At 39.6% G+C, this 21,994-nt stretch overlaps 1 protein-coding gene across 6 annotated transcripts in view; it reads left to right on the top strand.

Annotated features, from left to right (window-relative positions):
• Positions 1–17,289, top strand: part of LOC137295579 (uncharacterized) — a 29,445-nt gene extending 12,156 nt beyond the window's left edge. For 4 of the 6 annotated variants that reach the window (XM_067826993.1, XM_067826991.1, XM_067826990.1 and 1 more), the window contains exons 2-6: positions 9,465–9,593; positions 9,981–10,145; positions 12,071–12,184; positions 13,998–14,046; positions 15,261–17,289. In XM_067826993.1, the coding sequence (XP_067683094.1) occupies positions 9,519–9,593; positions 9,981–10,145; positions 12,071–12,184; positions 13,998–14,046; positions 15,261–17,158 (2,301 nt within the window). In that variant the 5' untranslated portion in view covers positions 9,465–9,518 and the 3' untranslated portion in view covers positions 17,159–17,289. Of the gene's footprint in view, positions 1–6,304; positions 6,454–6,881; positions 6,900–9,464; positions 9,594–9,980; positions 10,146–12,070; positions 12,185–13,997; positions 14,047–15,260 lie in introns of those variants that run through there. The other 2 variants (XM_067826989.1, XM_067826994.1) reach the window with 2 other exon arrangements.
• The last annotated feature ends 4,705 nt before the right edge of the window (positions 17,290–21,994 follow it).

Consider the following 21,994-nt stretch of genomic DNA (forward strand, 5'->3'; position numbering starts at 1 on the left):
GGTATCCTACACTATAATGAAAACATGTGCCAGGGTATAATTATTTTAATCGTGTATCCGGCACTATAATGTATACATGTGTCCGGGTATAGTTATTGTAATCGTGTATCCGGCACTATAATGTATACATGTGTCCGGGTATAGTTATTGTAATCGTGTATCCGGCACTATAATGTATACATGTGTCCGGGTATAGTTATTGTAATCGTGTATCCGGCACTATAATGTATACATGTGTCCGGGTATAGTTATAATAATCGTGTATCCGGCACTATAATGTATACATGTGTCCAGGTATAATTATAATAATCGTGTATCCCACACTATAACGTATACATGTGTCCGAGTATAGTTATTGTAATCGTGTTTATCCACTATAACGTATACATGTGTCCGGGTATAGTTACAGTAATCGTGTATCCGACTGTATGAAGTATACATGTGTCCGGGCATAATTATAGTAACCGGGTATCCTACACTATAATGTATACATGTGTCCGGAGTAATCGTGTATTCGACAATATCACGTATCATTGCTTCCGGACAATATAGTTACTTTGTATTCAGCAATATGACGTATACATGTGTCCGAGTACAATCAAAGTAATCGCGTATTCGACAGTATAACGTATACTTGGTTCCGAGTATAATCAAAGTAATCGTGTATCCGACAGTATAACTATACTTGGTTCCGAGTATAATCAAAGTAATCGTGTATCCGACAGAATAACTATACTTGGTTCCGAGTATAATCAAAGTAATCGTGTATCCGACAGTATAACGTATACTTGGTTCCGAGTATAATCAAAGTAATCGTGCATCCGACAGTATAACTATACTTGGTTCCGAGTATAATCAAAGTAATCGTGTATCCGACAGTATAACGTATACTTGGTTCCGAGTATAATCAAAGTAATCGTGCATCCGATTGTATAACGTAACCGTGTATCTGACTTTAAGAAATCGTGTAAGCTCTTGCTATAACGTAACCATGTATCCGAGTATAGATAATCCTGTAAGCCCCTATTCGGCTGAGTATAGTCAGGCATTGTAACAGTGATAAAACGTACGTAATGTTCAAAGATCATTGCGCGTATCATGATAACTGTTCAAGTTCAACGTTCATAGGACGTTTCTTGTTAGCATGAGCAGATCATATAGCGTATCATGATACAAGAAGTGAAACCCTGAAACACGCTCGTGGTCTGTTAATTTTCCAAACTGAAATGTCGGAAGAGAATCTAGTCGAAAGTCACAGTCTATTGTGGAGCATGACAAATATACACGTAGTCTGCAGAAATGGCTCTTGGTTCAAACAACATCAACAGATAAAAGATTTCTCGAAGTGGGATATCGAACGTCTTGTAAAGGTAATCGTTTGATTGACGTTCAGAACATCCGAGTCCTGTCCGTCAGTGGTGTATGTGAAAACAGAATTTGAAACAGATATGTGAAAATCACAGATTGCCTGTCTTATGTGGTAACCATGGAAGTAAGCATATGTGAACGCCCACGGTTGACATGACATCACTTCTACCAAACGAACCTTACTCAGTTAAATAAGCATCTTTTGCGAACTGTTCACGTCCATCGTGAACTCAGGAAAACTGCATTTTCATGTATAGGTTACACGTGTTTTAAAGGAGCTGTTGCTTCGAACAAAAAGACAGTTACAAGCAGGTTTTGCAATTTTCATATTGAGTTCGGTACTACAGTGATGGGTTTTCTTTCCTGTGTGTGTAGGATGTGTGTAGGAGGCCGTAAAGCCTATATTCATTCTTTAACTTCCTCTGCATAATTTCGCTCAAAACTCCAGATGCTGTCTTGACACCTGTGTACTGGCCAAGAGCCAAATAATTGTGTACGTTATAAATAGCAACAGTCTGACAGGAAGCTCTCGTCTTTCCATGGTGCGCAGCCCTTTTCAGAATTACGACCCGTTTGCGCAGTCAGTTGACCTAGTTTTGTCCGCTCTCTCGCTCTCGCTCTCTCTCTCTCCCTCTCTCTCAGGACGCCAGCAACACGGTGAGAGCGGGACGCCATTGATCGATGAGTGTTGACCAGCAGCTGGTTATTCCTGCAACGTGCGATGTATAGTGCAGGTGCCAGACTAAGCGGTTATCACCGTCAGTCCACATCAGCGGGATGAATCCGGTTCCAGATGCGTTGTGGGTTGCAAGGTCATATGGCGGTCATTTTAGACGTCAGGTAGATGTGACTGCAACCTACTGCAATTTGTGTTTGCAGAGATACTGTGAAGAAAACAGATGAATTGAATATGGTGGACTTTTGAGCAATGTTACATATGTATACGAAATATGTGACTTGACTGATCACATGTGTTCATGCGTCACTCAAAGGCTGAAACAGCTGCGTACAATACAATCGCCATAGATCTATTCAGTTTCTAGAAGTCACATTTAACAACCACGCGCAGGTACCAATTGTATTATTACGAATGGTACCGCACAACTTCATCGATCTCATTTGACTGTTGTGAATCAAAAGTACGGACACAATGACTTGTGTAGTGACAGTGATCCAACATGCACTGACCAAGGTTTCCGTCCTATACCATTACGCTGACGACTACAAAAGACGTCACGTGTAGATTCGTTTAGAATTTGACCCCGATCTCATGGGTCTTATCTGGAAAATACTGCCTGACAATGTTACGTAAACAAGCGTAAGGAATCCAGGATGTACTGACAGGGTATCGTTAGGGTAGGTAGACCTACCAAGACATATCAACATGTTCATACGTGTATTCCTGGTAAGTCAGAGTAAAGAAACTTCTGTGATTGGCTACTGTGATAGGAAAGAGATGGGAACAATTGCCTCGGGGGCATTCACCCTGGTATGAATGTAAGCAATTATGGTTGTGAGTACATGTGCCAGCATGCCTTTCTGACAGAGGTGATTGCGCCCTGGACATTCACTTGGTCACTATGTGAGTCGTGTTCCTCATACCAAACTTGGCTTCACCTTGGAAACATGACGCCAGAAATTCTCAGCGTGTCAGATTGTACTCATTCGTTGGGTTCAAAGTAATTTTCGACTCGCTATCGTGCAAAATATTTACTAACCAACATCCGCACTGGTCGTAAGATTTACGGACAGTTTGAACACACTCTAGAGAAAACGAAAATCAAAACATATGTATAGGTCAATGTCGATTGCAACTCATCTCAATTCTTTTATGAACCAAAGACCGGGAGTAGTAAAATAAATAGCTTAATATGTGTCTTCAAGTTCTTGTAATAAACACATCTCGCTACCACCGTCCTTCTCTTCTCACGGCTAATGAAAACACTATCTTGATGCAGCTGCAACAAAATTAGGACATAAATAATTGAAAAGCATTGGCAAATGGATGCAAGTAGTCCGCTATGAACAGTTGTCTCACGTAAACAATTATTTATTTGATTATTTCATTTTGTGTGTATTTACCCTATCGGTAAACACACGACCACAGCGGAAGTTTGCCAGCGGATGGTTTTACACGCTTTGTGCATGCGCACACCGAGTCGAAAATAAATGTGAAACCTACCGACCACAGTCAGTATTCTCACCTTTGAAAGGACGCCTCGACTGCAGTCCGAACATTCGTGTTGCAGACAAGTGTAACGATGTAACATGACATGTTGTCAAATCACACGTAATACTTTTGCAGAAGAATCGTACAGCCTGAAACTGTGACCATTTCTCAGTCATTTTGCTCGAGAAATTGTTCGCCAGGGTTTCATGGACACACCAGGACGTCAGTGTCGCCTCTAGTTGATGTTGTCGCCACTAGTCGCATGAACATTAGCGTTCTTCCATTTGCAAAACGTCCTGAAATAATATGAATTGTTCACCATTAGCTTGATAAACTCTTGGTTTCTGTACATTCGATGGGTGCAATGGCAATCGAGCGTAGACCAAGGGCGTCTTTTAGTTGATCGTACATTACCACGTATTTGCCCTTTTTACGTGCCTCGCGTTATCCATAATGGTTATATTGTACGACAAGACGTTTCGTGACATGCCACATTCACCAAACATTCCTTATCCTTGACATAGACGTAGTCTTTACAAAAATACACGATGGCCAGTTGTTGGCACATGTTACGCAGAGATGTCCTGTGGCAACATCGGTGCCAACTTGAACATTACCCACATCATTGTGGGGATGTGTAAGAAAGAACCTGACCACCGGTAAAGTGACAGATCGACCATAACTGAAAAAGCTGGCAGACCAATGACCGAGTCCTTTTTCGTCTGGCAAGACGCAGTCCCATCTCTCATGCCGATGGATTGTCCCGACGGTAGGGACTCCCCACCAGAACCATCAAAGGGAGACTGTCAGCTGCTGGTTTAAAGAAACGTGTTCCGGCCTAACGTCCCTTCCTCAGGTGGGCGTGTCACTAGACTGACGCTTACTCCCTGAACATGCGTCATTGTGGCAAATAAACCCATTTAAATTGAAAAGGAACCCCAGTGACGATTATTGTAGCTAGAGAAAGGTTAATCTCAGAATAGATTTAATAATAATTACCCTGAACACACACACACACACACACACACACACACACACACACACACACACACACTAAGACATTAAATGGTTGCCTTCAATCTTACTGTAATACAAAAGCTAGTAGACACGTATGTCTTTTACAGCACAATGTCTTCCTCAACAACAAAGGTACTTGTATATATGTATAGATTTATGGCCTAAGAAAGGAGCATCGTCTTTATAACCTTATAATTTAGTAATGTACTAATAACCTTACGACAACACAATATTTATTAATCTATTAACAAAGAACTATGTAACCAGCAAGAAGGCAGTACGTGTGCATGGCCCAGTAACACAGCAGTGTATGTACAACCTGATAACATAGCAATATTCGTATGACCTAATGACAGTAATATACGTATAACATCAATATGCATATAGCCTAATCACTAAGCAATATACATATAATTTAATAACAGCAATAATATACATATGATCTAATAACAGCAATATACGTACAACATAGTAACATCAGTATACACATAACCTAATAAATAAGCAACACATGTATAATATAATATAACAACAATATATCTGTAGCCTAATAACTGAGCAATATACATATAAGCTGGTAACACAGCAATGTACGAATAACCAGGCAATGCACGTATAACCTAATAACAGCAATGTACGCACGCATTACCTGCTAACATGAACACACGTATAGCGTAATAATAGCAATAAATGTTTAACCTGCTAACAGCAACATGCGTACAACCTAATAACACACCAGTGTAGTATAACTTTGTATAACATCATTACATCGCTGTGATAAGAGATGATCAGCTTACGTGTCCATTGCTGACCAGACTTATTGGGATATTATATCTTTTTCACGATTACAATAATTACACAGCAACTGACGTATAACTCTATAACACTGCAATATATGTATAAGGTATTATATGTGTAACCTTCCTTCAATGCTTGGGCCCCCTCCCCCCACGCATTCCATGTGCAAAACACATGGACACCCCCTGAAATTCCTCATCGCCCCCCTAATAGCACCAGCGATATGCGTATATAACCTAATGGCCTAACATGCAACCGTATTTATAATCGTTTGACGAAGTCATATATTTACTCATATATAACCCCAGGAGAAACTATAATTACGTTTGTATAACCTCATCACAACGCAATGTATCTGTATAACCTAATTAATATATCTATAACAAAACCGAGAGCTAACTGAACATATTGGTGCCGGTTAGTGCTGGTGAAGACCTGCATTGACTGCCGAACGCAAGAAAAGTCAAACATACCACGATTCCAAGATAACACCCACCCTGGCACTTGTAAGACTTTGTTGATTACCCATACAAACTTTGACAAATGTTTATTGCCAACTTAGTTATCTGAGATTACGGGTAAGTCGTATGGGGTCCGGATTATTTACTGTGTTTGGGACAAGACCTGTAAGTTAGTCCTAATCAAAACAGTCATTTCATTTATTTTTTTTAAAAAGAAATTATAAATAAGAAATTGTGGGAGAATTACAGTTTTCATGGATCTTATGTTTCAACCGGCGTCGTCTGTGATGGCCGATGGTGTTATAACTGGATGTATATTTGGCCCCCTCGGAAGGGTAGTTTTCAGTTATGTACAGAGTTCGGTTGATTAAAGGGTAGATCTAGTGGTTTCCATTTTATCAACCTTGCATGATTAATGTGTACAGTATTTAGCCCATATCGAAGAAAAGGTTAGTTCTCGTGAATCGCCGAGGCTTTTGGCATTGAATGTAGTTTGGCTCGTGGAAACGCGCCCCGTGTGACGTCACTCGGCTTTGATGGGGCCTTAGACGGACGCCATTTTGGTTGTGAGACAGAAGTCATCGTGGTCTGTACTGACGGAATACACTGCACTGACCATGGATTCTGTTGCGTTGAAAGGTATACTTGGCTATTGTGGCATGTTTCACGGTTTCGAATTACAATACTGATCCTTTACTATGCATCTTTTATGTTGTAGCTATGAGAATGGTTCATTTTTTAACAACATCGATTCGAACATGAAAACATTAGGGACCAGTCATTATTTCGCATGCCACTATTTGTTTATTTATTTTACGTCCGTTGGCTATTGCATTAATTCACTAAGTTATTCTGCTCCTGAATAAATGGTGTTTTTGTATCCATACCGAAATGAAATGGCTTTTGAAACTACGTTTTATTTGTGTATTGAGGTCCGCATTTGGTCATAACTATAATCACCCCCCCACTGTTCCGCCATTACCGAACATTTCGCGGAAAGAGCGGTTTGATCGTTCAAACGCTTTTTGGCAACTTCAAGGAAATTATCCTTACATAGAAGACGACCAGCCTTTGCAATGTCAACGGTAATGCTTATTGTGTTATCTCTTTCAAGATGCGTGATTTCTTTCTGAACGAACATAGTCACTCGTGATGTCATTGTGACGTCATCTGTGACTTCATACTGACACGTAAGCATTCATTGTCATATGTACTTGAGTACTGGCTTTCCAAATCACATTCAAGGAGATGTGATCTCCAAACCTAACTCACAGGTAGTTAATCAGACCATCACGTTGATCTGACCAGTCAGTAAAGGCAAGCCCATAAAAAGACACTCAGTTTCCACAGACCTACAGGCGAAAGATGAAACGGGGAGCAACAGTCATACATACACACTTCAAATAGGAATAAGCCACAAAAAGTGTAAATAAGACACAATCCCCATAAACTGTGTGCCGTCATGATTAAAATGGTAAGATTACAGAATAGCAGTTGGCTTCCGCCATCTTTGAAAACATGCGCAACTCAACTCACCTTGTTAGGTTTTGGTTGTCTTAGACTGTTTCTTTTTTTTTTTAGCTCCTGGAGGCCTGTTACAATTTTCTTTGCATTTAGTTTGACAAAAATAGGGATAGGGATAAGCAGCTTTACCATGTTCATTCACTGCAACTTCCAGAAATTTGTAGCTCCGTTTTTTACAACGAAGCATGTATGTATTTTATTTGTGATAATGTGCCTTTCATTTTCAAAATCACTGATTAGGAGTACTAACCGGAAGTCATCCCAAATAATCCAATTTTCATGGTTATTTTGATGTACCTTATTTTTTCAAATTGTATAGCTTGCTGTTGCATAGTGGTAGAAGTGTATGTGACAGTAAAGAATGTGGTTGGCTGATATATGGTATTCTGTATAATTTGCTATACAAAATCTTATTATTCTACCAGTAAAAACACAGTAGCAACAACTTGCTACTTGGTATTTTTTAGTGAAACTGCTTTCGTTCATCGATTAGTCAACATTTTCGAAGGATAGGTCTCCACTTGTGCCCTTTCACTTGCAAACTTACAGACACTATTATTTTACTTGCCCCAAAAATGCTCATTGGAGCTTTTGTTGGTCACTAATAGTTGTGACAGAGAACCCATCAACCAGTATGCGTGCACATAAGTATGACATTACTGCTTCTGATGTTTGATAATGGACTTTTCATCATTTCCTGTGTAAGGATGATGAGCATCATCTACTACTATGAGGACACCTATTACAGTTCCATATGCCAAAAGACAGTAATGGGACTGGGAGGGAGGCATTAACAGAAATACGAAAGAATGCTGCTACCTGCTAAGGGATTTTGCTACCTATTTTTAAACCAGGTAGCAAGTACTTGCTACTCACTGAAAAGTTGATTTCGAACACTGTATCAGTACTATCACTCATGTTAAAAGCTACATATTTACACTTCCCTCTTGTGCATACTTTTGTTCAAGGATATCACTATACATGTTGAGAATGGCTGAATTATGATGCTGACTGTAGTCCAACAATTTCTCTTTGATATAAATAAAACTAAAGATTGTTATTATTGTGTTTGCAAAAACATTTATCTGACTATGATTTTTTCGCTCAGTGTAAGCTTTTTATCGCCCTGGCATGTAATGCACGGGGATATAGTCGACGCCTCGTCTGTCCGTCCGTTCATCCGTCCATAATCATTTTGTTTCCGGAGCATAACTCAGAAACCGTTCAATATTTTTAGACCAAACTTGAGAGATATAGTAATGTCAGCCTATGTTTGTGCCTTTTGCTATTTACAGATTTTTCGCATTCATATTTTTTTTGTTTTTCCATGGAACATTTTGGTGTTAGTCTTATGGTGAGGTGGGCTTCGTTTCCGGTGCAGAACTCAAACACCGTTCAATATTTTTCTGCAAAACTTGGTAGATATATCAGTCAGAACCTAAAGTGGTGCCTTTTGCTATGTACAGGTTTTTGTGATTTATATTTTTCTCGGTTGCCGTGGAAACGTTTTGGACATAGTCTCAAAAGTGAGAGGTGTGTTTCGTTTCCAGGGCAGATCTCAAAAGCCATTCAATATTTTTCTGCAAAACATGGTAGATATATCAGACAGAAGCTGAAGTGGTGCCTTTTGCTATGTACAGGTTTGTGCGATGTATTATTTTCTTGGTTTCCTTGGACACGTTTCGGACTTAGTCTCAAAATGGAGGGTTGGACTTCGTTCCCAAAACACAACTCAAAAACCATTACATATCTTTCAACAGATCTTGGCAGATATATGAGACAGATCTTGAAATTGTGACTTTGCTGGTTACAGATATATGGCATTTATAATTTTCATGAATTCCATGGAAAGAATTCAGACTGAGTCTAAAAAGCAATGAGTTATTGAGTAACTCTCGGATTATTTGTCGTTTCAAACATGTGGGGGCCGGGGGGATATGTCATCTTCTGATGACTCTTGTTTAAATCTCTCATCATAATCTTGCTATGTATGAAATGGTGTGGTGGACTCATCTGAGATCTTGTTACTTGAGATAAGAATGTAATATATTTTGTAACATGTGGTTGAATTATCAACATATATGAATCAGTGAAATATTTTATGATATACTGTGTGTCTTTTACAGTCTCATGATACAAGCTAGAGTGTCTTCGGATATACACACTGAGAACATGAGATCATGATCCTAGAGCAGAGTTTGAGGGAAAAGAAGATGGTGGAGTTACCTCCCCTGTCTTTATATTCAATGACCAAGGTATTCTTATGCCCCAATTTATCAAGTTATGATTCATGTGCTTGTGGACTCCGTCAACATGCCTTACAAATGTATTGTTTCTAAATGTATTCACATCATAGGTGCATAATTGAATTTTGTAACGAATGTGTCACTGTCTTTATCAGCAAATATTTATGCATACATGTAAATGAGTTTAGAGAGTGGAACATACAGTATTGTCTAATTAGTTTGGTTTTAAGAGCAACTTCTGAACTGCATGAAACTTATCACCTTGGTGAACCTATGTGCCATGATGGCAGTACTAATAACAGAAGGACATTGTGGCCTAAACAAGTATCTGGTCCATTGCCTATGACAGTTCTCTTTGATGAAAATAATCTTAACATGGCGTGTGTCCACTTACAGCCCCAGTTGGAGGAATTTATTCCCCGCTTGATCAACATATCATGTCCAGCCCGAACTCCCAGCCCACCTGCTGCCGCCAGCCAGTTCTACAAGCCTGAGTGGTGGCCAGTGGACATACCCTGGGCTGCTCCATGTGTCACAGATAGTGATAATCTTTTAAAACAGGTATCCACATATAGTGGCTGACACAATCAACTGTAGTAGTAATGAGGGATCGTTATTTAGGTGTAGCATGTTAGGTGTGTTGTTAAGGATACTCTCACCAGGCCATTGTTTCTCTTTGAATGATCATTATGTTCCTAAATGAACTGTTTGAATGCAGTTTGAACACCATCAAACTTACTATCTACAGTCCGTTTGATTCCATTTGAGACTGATGAATTGCTCACTAACAGAAAATCTAATAATTTCAACAAAACCAAATTTTGCACAGCCACATGAAATCGACAGACCCAACTCTGATGATATGTCTCATAATTTGGGAAACCCGAATAAAAAAGTTGTTTAACAAACGACCATCATTTTCTTTTCACTTTTCGCTATTTTGTACGAGGGGTGCCTCTTGCTGGTAGAACAGCCAGGTGGGCAAGGTGCACGTGTTATTTGCTCGGCAAACCAGACGTTCGTGATTGCAGTACCTGAAACAATGAGATTATCACACGACGCCAAGTCAGTTATTTGCAAAGTATTTAACTTTTTTAAAATCGAAGGTGAAAGGGGTAGGCCTCAATATGCTTTGGCTAAGTATCGTTTACCAACTGCACATGCTGTTGGGATGACGGGAGGGAAGTTAAAAACTATCTTGAAAAACTACCGATTCAACCTGCACCGACACAACTGAGGGGATCGTCTCAAAACCCACACAATGTGAGAAAGTCGATTCATTTCAACAACAGCTGGTTCGAAACGTCATTAAGTGTCTATGTAAACAAAATACCTTTGTGTCTCTGCGTATTCTGAAAAAGCATATGGAGACAAATCATTCTTTGGTCATGTGCCAGAAAATTACCACTTGGCAGGGAAGAACAACTGTTAGTGCTCCATGCTGGTTGCAAGAGTCAGGGATTACTGCCTGGCTGCTCCCTAGTCTTCAAGGCAAAATCTAAAGACAACCGAGACTATCATACCGAAATGAACGGGATGGTTTTCTTAGAATGGGTACAAAATCAATTGGTACCAGCGCTGTCCCCCAAAAGTCTGATTGTCGTGGATAACGCTCCATATCATGGTGTTGAACTAGCTAATACAAAGGCCCCAACTTCTAACAGTAAGAAGGGGGACATGATAGAATGGTTGCAAAACAAAGCAATATCGTATCCAGAAAAAGCAGCCAAACCTGTTCTGTATGACATCATAAAGTCAAATAAAACCACACCTGTCTTTAAGGTTGATGAGTACCTTACAGAACATGGTCATTCAGTTTTGCGATTGCCGCCCTATCATTGCGATTTAAACCCAATAGAACTCATTTGGGGTATCATGAAATCGGATTTTGGCAGGCAAAATGTAACATTCAAACTTCGGGATGTACAGACGATTGTTTAACAGTCAATAGACACCATCACGCAGGAAACATGGCAAAAGTGTGTTGAGAATGAAATAGTAAGACATTATTGGGAACAAAGTGGACTGGACCATGTCACCATCAAGTCAATCGTCATCAGGGTAGACTCTGGTGACAGCGACACCAATTTGGACAACAGCGTCTCCTGAAAGTGGCAACACTGACGCCCATTGAACATCTTAAGTGGTAACCGTACAAAATAACTAAAGGTGACAAGAAATTGATGATCGTTTGTTAAACAACTTTTTAATTCGGGTTTCCCAAATTATGAGACACATCATCAGAGTTGGTCTGTCGATTTCATGTGGCTGTGCAAAATTTGGTTTTGTTTGCAATTATTAGATTTTGTGTTAGTGAGCAATTCATCGGTCTCAAATGGAATCAAACGGACTGTACTTGTACTCAGCAATGTGATTACTTTGTAAAAGTGGTTTAATGTGATTACTTTGTAAAAGTGGTTTACTGTTCGTGCTTTTGTGATGCTATCTGGGTGGATGTGTTTTAATGCAGAGATTAACTGTTTCAGTTTGCTGGTGGTGACTGTGAATCTACTGACAAACTCCGAAGTGTAGTCCAGGCATGTTATGAGTATATGGGCCACACTGAGTTGCTGACAAGGACAAACTCGACAGATGATGTGGTGAATAGGAATTCTCTACTTAATCATGTTGATCCTGTATTCTATTGCTGTTTATTCCTTGTTATGTAGTACAGTCTTTTGGTGTCAGAAGGTTTTGGAATGTCAATCTTTTGACTATTACCTTCTTCATTGGGTGAGGTAGAGGTAGAAGAAGTACTTGTTAAGTCCTTCCCCTCTCTCTCTCTCCTGTGTTTGCCCTGACGCAGAAAACCTGTGTATTTGATGCGTATATTTTCTCAAATATGCAATGAATTTAAAAGCTTGGGTCATTATTGATGCAATGCTACTGGGCCTGAAGTTCAGATAATCTAAGTTGTAAAGTAATATTTGTTTAAAACTACTTGACTCCCTTTCATGACACCTGGGAGTCAGGATGATTTTTATCCCTTGCAGCACATTTTGCAAGGGGGTGTTATTTTTGGACTTTGTCTGAGCATCTGTCCATACAAATTCATCTTTACCGGAGCAGAAGGTGGAAATTGTTCATATTTCTTCACCAACCTTTACACAAAGATAGGTTTGGCGGTGAACTGGTGCCTTTTTGTACTTTTTGATTTCTAAATGAAACATATTTTGCATTTAACATTGCAACAACTTTGATGTTGACTGAAATTTGTGTTTTTTCCTTTAAAGTTTAATACTGTTCAGTGTTCTTTCATCAAATTTAACACTTAGATAGGTCTGCTGTTTCCAGTATCAACATGTACTGAGGTACATGAAACCGTAGAAGCACATCTGGTGGTGATATCCTAGCATGCTGGTATATGAATTGTTCACATACAAGTGTTTTCATTAGATAAGTGTGAAGAACAGTGTAACATCTTGTTGACATATTCATGAAGAATATTGTACCATTTTGGAGGATATTGCTGACTTTGTCTTCTTTTAATATAGACCATGTCTGTTTTCTTGGTAACAAGTTTGATTTATATGTTTTGATAGATTAGTAACTCATCTGGTATACAGACATACATCTGGTAGGACTTTCTGTAACAATCAGATGCTTTGTTCTTTGGAATTCGCCCATGAATATAATGGTGTAGAATTGATCCTCAGTGACCCATGCTAGTTTTAAGAGATGACAAATGGGATGAGCTGGTCAAGCTTGCTGACTTGGTTGATACATGTCATTGTATCCCTATTGCATAGATTGATGCCCATGCTGTTGATCACTGGACTGACTGGTCAAGACTTCATTTGGGTACTGTGTAAAACTAAACTCTCTCAATCTGTAGAATGTGTTGTTCTCAGGTTATCTATTTACTGGTTACAATCAGTTCATACAGATATGGTTACAATCATTTTATGCATTCATACAAGATGGAGACCGTCTTCGTGGCGGTCTGTAAATATTCGAGTCTGGACAAGACAATCCAGTGATCAACATCATGAGCATCATACCAAAAGACGTTGAAATATGCCACTTGTTGGTCCCTGTCTGGAACTTGGCATTAATGGGTACATTAAGGACTGGTTGGTTTGGGGTCTATATAATGTGTTCAAGTAGGGTGTTCATGCTAAGTGACATTTTATCTCATTGAGCTAGTTCTATATGACCAGACTTAAACTGGGCTAGTACAAGCAGCCACACTTGCACACTGTCGGATAAGCAGACTAATCTTAAGTCAGACGTTAAACCCAATTTCACCTCACCTCATTCCAAATGGACTTGGATCAAGATTGAAACCATGTGTTCAGTTAAATTTCTAAAGAAAGAGCAGACCAATTAAGCATTTTAAAAATATTTTGACAGGTGAATTTGTTGTACAAATTTGGTCATATGGTTACTTCATTGTTTTATATTGTGTTTCAGACTAGCCTGAAAAACAATGCTGATGTCCTGTCTGTGGATTCTTCAGATGGTATGTACCTTTCACTAGTAAGAATTCTTGTCTCACTCAAAGATAAATAGTGCCATCTAGACAAGGATGTTTCATGGTTTTGTCTGAATTTGAACACCTTAACAGTTGAATGTCATAAAAAGATGGACTGGTTGATTGTTATTTAATGCTTTTCTCAGTTATATTCCAGCTATATGAAGAGATATCAACTCTTAACTCGTTTGTGTAATCATTATGATCTTGACCATTAAATGACGCCATTACACTTAATCAGTTAAAACTTCTTTTCTTCTTGTTATACGAAAGTCAATAAAGGGGTACAATTTTACAGGGAAGTGTTTCATAACACTTTGGTGTAGGGGTTCAGAAATGGTCTTACACTGATTGGAATCGCTTACTCTTAGCATCGTGGTCATTCCAATTAACTTGTAAGGAATTACAGTATTTTGTGTCACATGGCCAACAGTTTTCGATGTATGAATGATCATGTGTATTTCTGCCCAGAATCTTCCTTTTGTGAAAATGTGTGCCATGTCGAAGCAACAGAATTACACTTTTTTACCTCCAGCATTACACTTAAGCCAAAAATTGGGTTGGTTTCTCTTTATATATGGCTGCAGTCTGTAAATAATCAATTCTGAACGAGACAATCCAGAGATCAACATATGAGCATCAATCTGCACTATTAGGATACGATGATGTGTTAAACAAGTCAGTGCTGGTCCACCTCATGATCCCTTCAGTTGCCTCTTACTACAAGCATGGGTCACTGAAGATCAGTGCTAATTCTTGAAGGAAAAGTTGGTTTCCATCAGCACAAGATGTCAGTTATTTGACAGACATTTGCTTGTGTACGAACATCACATGTGATTAACATTTATGTAGCACTAGTGAATAAATGGTAAAGAAGAATTATTTGTCTCAAAAGTTATTAATAGCATTTATGGTTTGTACCCAGAATAGGTTTTCCAACTTTGCTGGACGAAATTGTTTTGTGATTGATAGAGGCATTGCTTTAAGTTGAACCACATTTTTGCATATATCAGATCTAACTTTTGCATGAGTAGCTTTTGTATGCGGAGTTCATGGAATATCAATCCAAAGTTAATCATGGCCTCCTCAGTTTTTGAGAGTAGTATATATTGACAGGACTGTATAGTATTACCAGTTTAACAACAAATAGAATTGATCGTATGATGTCCTTTGTTAATGTTTATTACATGTTCATTTTCCAGATGAATCAGATTCCGAGGTTGTGGATGTGTATGTGTGTTTCTATTGTGACCGCTGGTTTGGTGGCAAGAACGGAAAGTCTAAGTTGGAGGAACATGTCCTTACCCACATGGAAAATGAATACAGGGTCTCAATACAGTCTGACAGTGCATCTGACATTCCCGAGACAAGTACTGTCTCTGTGCAAAGCAATTGTCCAAAAACATGCCCACCTAAGTCTACACCATTTCTCCCTAGACCTCAAAAGAGACGTCTAGAAATGCCCTTGTGGAAGCGTCATGATTTACCCTGTAACAGTGGAGTGCAACAATCTGATTTCTTGAAGTCATTTGGACTGTTATCGAGCAAACAAGCAAAACATGTTGTGTCCAAGTCCAAGTCTGATATGGACATTGATTGTGAGATAGTTGCTGTTGAAGGCTTGGATAGTAGACCCTTGACCTCTCCACGGACGCCTAGGTCCTTGATGTCACAGCTGAGTCGAGATGGGGAGGGGACGTCTAGGAAGAGACTCAGTTTCTCAGTACCCGATGATGCCAGTGATGGTGAGGCCACTGAGGCCACTAGTCCAAGCAAGAATATTCAAGGAGCACTTCTTAATGTGCCGTTTTCATCTCTCCTAGGGAAGAGAGTGAAGAAACACATCAAACCGGACAGTTCAGTGTGCACAATCAAAGATGTGGAAGAGCACTGTTCTACAGTGGTTCGAAATGAGTTTCTTGATAAACTGAGGTATCGTTCAAATGACTATCCTGTCACTTACAAAAAGAAACGGAAGCACTGCTACAAGCACATACACGAGTATAAATTTAATAAAGAGCAGAAATTTGAGTTCTTAAGGAAAATGAGAACAGGACTGAACAAAGAAAGCAGGCAGTTAAAGCGTCAAATGGGCAGATGTAAAGTTGTGTTAAAAAGGGTTTCAAAGGAAGAGATCCAGTTTTGGAGGGAGAAAAAAGGAAGCCGAGGTGCTGAATGGATTGATGATGACATCAGCATTGTGGAAATACAGCCCCCTCCTATAACTGACAGATCTAAGCTGTATTATTGTACCAATACTGGTGTCACGCGCCAGGTAAGACCCATGCCCATGCAGGCCCAAAGACGTCATCAGAACATTCTACAGCTCAGAACTCAGCAGAATGCGAGGGTGTCTGGTTCAGTATCTTCACAATATTGCATCCAGCCGAGACCACAGTTCCTTGTAAGAAAGGTAGAGAAACAGTTTAATGGTCGTCAGTCATCTAAGTTGGTCTATGTTCCAATTAATGAACAGCCAGCTGGTCCCAAGAAGAGAGTTGATTCTCACACAAAGATACCTCATAGTGGTCAGATGATGAAGACATGGGGAGAACATACCATGGTTGCTGAGAGAAGGTTACTTGGTCCAGCAAGTTCCAGCAGGAGAAAGCAACATTTTTTGAATTTGAGGAAAGAGCTGGCTGATGATGTATCTGTTCACAGTGTGTCTTCAGAAGATGATTATGTGAATGCTATGAACAAATCTGGCCAGAGATCACTAAGTCAGAAAAGGGACTCTTCTGTCTCTCACATGGTTATGTCGGCTTCAGGTGGATACATAAAGACTGTTGCAGCTCCTCAGGCTGTCAAACCCTTTGGGAGTAAGGTGCCTGTGACCAATGTGCCGGCACAGAGACATTTTACCTCTCACCCAGTACAAAAGAGTGATTCTCCCAAACTATGGTCTGTTAAACCCAGGCCAGAACATTCTAGTTTAGGGTATAACACATCCACAGGCATGAACAAACCACCTGTTTACAAGTCAGAGGCTGCCAAAATGAAAAATGGTGGATCAGCTGTTCCAGTGTGTACAACTAAACCTGTCCAGGCAACTCCATGGCATGTTGTTGATGATGTTATTTATATTGATGATGACTGAATTACAAAAGGAGGTATAAAATACTTCCAACTTCAGTATGTTTTAAGTGACAGCATTGAATGCTTTTATAACTTAGACGGTTTGTGGCATTATGTTTTCATTTCAGATGATGAATAAACATAAATAAACTATTGCTGTGTTCCCCCTTAAATTTCAAGGATAAATTGCATAATAAGCAACAATTAAACATACACCTGTTAGGTGCAAGGTTAGGACTGGTTCCCAGCAATCTTTGATTTCATGACATGACTTTCTGAAACAGTTTTAGCCTTTCTGTTTGCAGGTTTTCTTACCACCTGTATAGATTTTAACTTTACTGCTTAAGGTACACTGATATGTGATTTTGTGGTCTCTCGAACGGTGACTGTTGAAGTAGGGTGTGCAAGCATAGAAGAAAGGATCAGTTCATGACAAATAATAGTGTGTTAAACCTTGTCTGACATACCGAAACCTCCTGATTCTGGGGACGTTTAGACCTTTACCGCTAACTGATCTACAGAGATACAACCCTCCGTCACTGTCATGGGTTAGTCAGCAACATGCTTACATCATATTTATTATTAGATATTGACACAATACAGATGCACCTTCCACAAATCGGTGAGATTATGCTCAGAAGAAAGTTTATATTCTGGAAAATACAAAAGCACTGTTTCGCACCCATGAAGATCCGACTGTGCACAGATGTTATGTGAAGACTGCCCCAAAGGTGCTGCTGGAGACTGCAAGCTGATAATTGCAGGAACTTCATATGGGGACCAAATGACTAGGCCACACGATTTGGTTTTGATAGTCAGGATGGGAAGACACAACCAAGCCTTGCTTGGGATATGATGACACATGAATGGAAGTGTATGTATACAGCTTCATGTACAAATCCTACCTTCACAGAACTTGCGTTTGAATATTCAGGGAATATGACAAGTAATCAGTTCGTGCTATCAGATTAGAATATTGACCAGTAGTGGGCTATTCTAGGGCTGATATAGTGACGTCATGTCTTTAAACAAATGTTTACAGTGACAGCACTAACACAACCTAAAAACCACAGTGTATGTCCATTTGATGACACTATGGTATTTCAACATTTAGCTCTTCCTTGACCCGTGTGTGGCCCAACTTCGTGATTGTGTTGACATACGCGTAACTTGACATTTGACTCTTTCCCTGACCTCTGCACTCAGAAATATAAAACGAAAGAAGTTAATCAGGAGAGCTATTTTATTCATCATTCATTCCACCTTTTTGGCCGAACTATTTATCCTTCTTTTATTCAGTCCCTGCAACCCCCCCACCATGACTGGCTCTAGATCAGCAGTTGTAGCTGCTGGCGTGTGGCGATTTTTTTTGAAAAACTGGTCATGATATACTAAAATAACAAAATTTCACATTTCACAACCTCCTGGTTTGGCACATATTTCTGGCATGAGTCAAAGGTTGTAAAGATTAATAATAAAGTTTGCTGTGCATGGAAACAGGATTGTGACTGACAGTCACTGAATGACAGGCCCATAATGTTACTAGTTACTAAGTATCATTGTTTTGCAACCTTACTGACGAAGACATCCTTGATTATCAATGAGATGAAAGCTGTCTTTCACCCTTTCCAAAACCAGTTATACATTGTAGCAAGAGCATGCCCCAGGACATATCTCATGAGTCGCCTGACGGCATCTGTGATATTTGTTCCCCCAGTTGAACCGAGGTGACTACACTGAATCATAACAGTGGATTATAATAACAACAACAATAATAATAATGGCTCGCTTGCATCCCAAGTACACTGTCGTCAGGCTCCCCATTGTTTTTGGTCACCCGAACCCTCTCTTCTGCATATCTATCTTAATCTGTAAAATAATAATTATGATTATAATATTTATGCTGCCACCCGAACCTTGGAGGAACTTCACAAAGTCTTCCAATACTAAGAACAATAAACTGAGGAAAAACCGGTTTCAAGCAAAATTAACAGAAACTAGAAAATATATTTCCTGGATAGAGCTGTGCCTGAAATTAAGATCATCATGGAATCCCATGTCTAAACGACAAAGGGCAATTTGGAGAAAATTAATATTACAGTACAAGACAACAAAAGGTCCTCCAAATTGTCGATTCCCTTAAGGCAAAAATATAAATTTGGACTGAAAGAAAGAAAAAATGGGAAAAGAGAAACAAATTTATCAAACAAAATAAACTATTTAGAAATAATGAAAAGCAATTCTACAGGCAACTCAAGACGAGTGGTGTTGATGAGCATGATGAACGACCTCCCATGGCTGCCAATGAAAGGTTCTGGAAACAGTTGTGGTCTACACCCGGCGACCGTAACCTGGAGGCACCATGGGTCAGTGATTATGACCATGCAATGCATGAGAAATTAACCAGGTCGTTTGTCTGTTACATCTCACCAGATTGTCTAATGTTATAAAGAAGTCCAAATCTAATACAGCTCCAGGGCCTGATGTGGCGGTGATATGTTTTAGCCTCCTCCAAAATCATTTTCTGTACAAGAAGTTGTTCCTTGCACCCCCAACATCCCTTTCTCGACCCCTTCTGCTCTGTAAATAAGATGACACGAGATTCGTCAAACACCCTGTGAATAATTTGTATTGAGTATTTAGACATGTGATAGGGTGGAAGTTTGGGGGATCAATCAAGTCTCCTTTCTTGGGGAGTATTGTGCGACCTTTGCAGAACCACGGAGGAACATCACCTGTGTCCACAAGAGAATTGAAACAGTGAAGGAGTGGTGCTTGGACACAGGGAAACAGTTTCAAATGCCATCAGGCCCTGGAGTTGTTGGCCTCTTCTGTGTACTGATTAGTCATAGCTATGTCGTCTGGGTTATTAGTCTTCACCAAACTGTCTAGAGATGACAACAGAAACTGAACACTATCTATGAATCTTAACCCATTAAGCAACAAGGATATATATATCTCCATATTGTTTGGGATACAGGATATGTTGCCTTCTACCTTTGCAATAGCTTGCATAATGAAGTGTGAATCATACCCGGGTAGATTGTGAAATACCACAGGGATATGAATAAGTTTAGGATTTATCCTTAGCTTCAAGTTACATTCATTGTGAGCCACACCTCTGTTTTTACCAGTAATGTGACAGTGACCTCTAACTGAATCACCATTCAGAAGTTTATGGCACACATGACAATGCATGCTTTTCTTGTGGGTTTCTTGGTCTGCTCGCATCATACGCATTGGTGTTTTGTTGTACAATCGCTTTCTCTTCATGTTGTAAAGTCTTTAGAAATAACTGGAGATAGATAGATAGATAAGTTAAGTTTTAATAGGTGTTCGGGCAACTAGGCCCATTTACACATCACAAAGGTTTGCTAATTTCCCAAACGTTTATAAAGTATTAAAACTGCCACAAGCTTTAATATAAGCAAGAAGTGCATTCTGAACATCAGTGCGGGCGATATTCCGTGAACACAACAATCCAGTCAAGGAGATTTCAATATTGAATGATGTAAGTGATTCAATCATCACCCTACGTTGAGCGACATACTTTTGGCAATGCAATAAATAATGGGCAACATTATCTAACTGATGACACACAGTGCAATTTGGAGAAGTATCTTTATCAAGAATATTTAGATAGGCCCCAAGACCACAGTGCCCAAGACGAAGTCTGGTTAATAGCACCTCTTCTCTACGGTTGCCTCTGGATAATTTTGACTTTGTTATAAAAGGCTCAATGCCATAGAGGTGGCGTCCTTTTAAGGATGAGGACCATCTCTGTTGCCATTTCGTCTGAACACAGAACTTACTTAAGGTGCATAATTCAGCAGGAGAGGGCAGTATGGACTCATCCTGTTCCGATCCAAAAATCCCAACATGAGCCGGTATCCATGAAAATTCAACGTCTAAAAGATCTTTACTTAAGTCATTAAAGAGTTCAAGTATAATATTGATCAAATCTTGCCTTGCTGAGGAGGAGCCTGTCCGAATTGCTTGTAAAGCACTGACAGAATCACTAAAAATGACCGCTGATACAGGCTTAAAATATTTAATCGAGCACAAAGCTTCAATGATGGTTCAGCAGAAAATACTGACAAGTGATCAGCTAATCGGAGAGAAATCTCTCTTTGATCAGTAGCTATGAAGATACCTGCACCAACATGACCGGACACTGGGCACTTAGATCCATCAGTGTAAATCTGCATAGCATTAGCCCACTGTAAACTACGGATATATTCCTCAGCAAGAGCTTTGATACAAGGAACTGGATCAGATTTAGATGTTTGGTCCAGAACATCAAGATACACGGATGGATGTTCAAGCAGCCAAGGTGGCTTCTTAGGCAGAACACTGACATCATCTACTGCAACATCACACGTACTTGATGATGAAAAGCAGTTCTCTGACAACGCATCCCATAAGGCCCCATACCATCCTTCCAAGGATCGAGAAAATACTCAACACAATCTCCCAATACAGCTGACGTCGGGTGTTTCAACCCAAAAGATTTCAACTTCAGCATGTATCTAACTTCTAACAGTTCACGTCTGAGATCTAAAGGCATTTCACCCGATTCAACATGTAGAGCTTCAACAGAGGTAGTTCTAAATGCTCCAAGACAGATTCTGAGGGCCTTTGACTGAACAACATCTAGTCTTGCCTTTTGTGTTACACATGCAGATCCATAAGCTTGACAGCCGAAATCAAGTCGTGATCTAATGAGGGCACGATATAACAGCAATAAACACTGCCTGTCTGCACCCCATTTGGTACTGTAAATACGTCTCAAAAGGTTCAAGACTTAAGTGCACTTCTGAATCAAATAATCTATATGAGGTTTCCAGGTAAGCCTCCT

Source organism: Haliotis asinina, chromosome 9 (genome assembly GCF_037392515.1).
Source record: "Haliotis asinina isolate JCU_RB_2024 chromosome 9, JCU_Hal_asi_v2, whole genome shotgun sequence".
NCBI lineage: Eukaryota > Metazoa > Mollusca > Gastropoda > Lepetellida > Haliotidae > Haliotis > Haliotis asinina.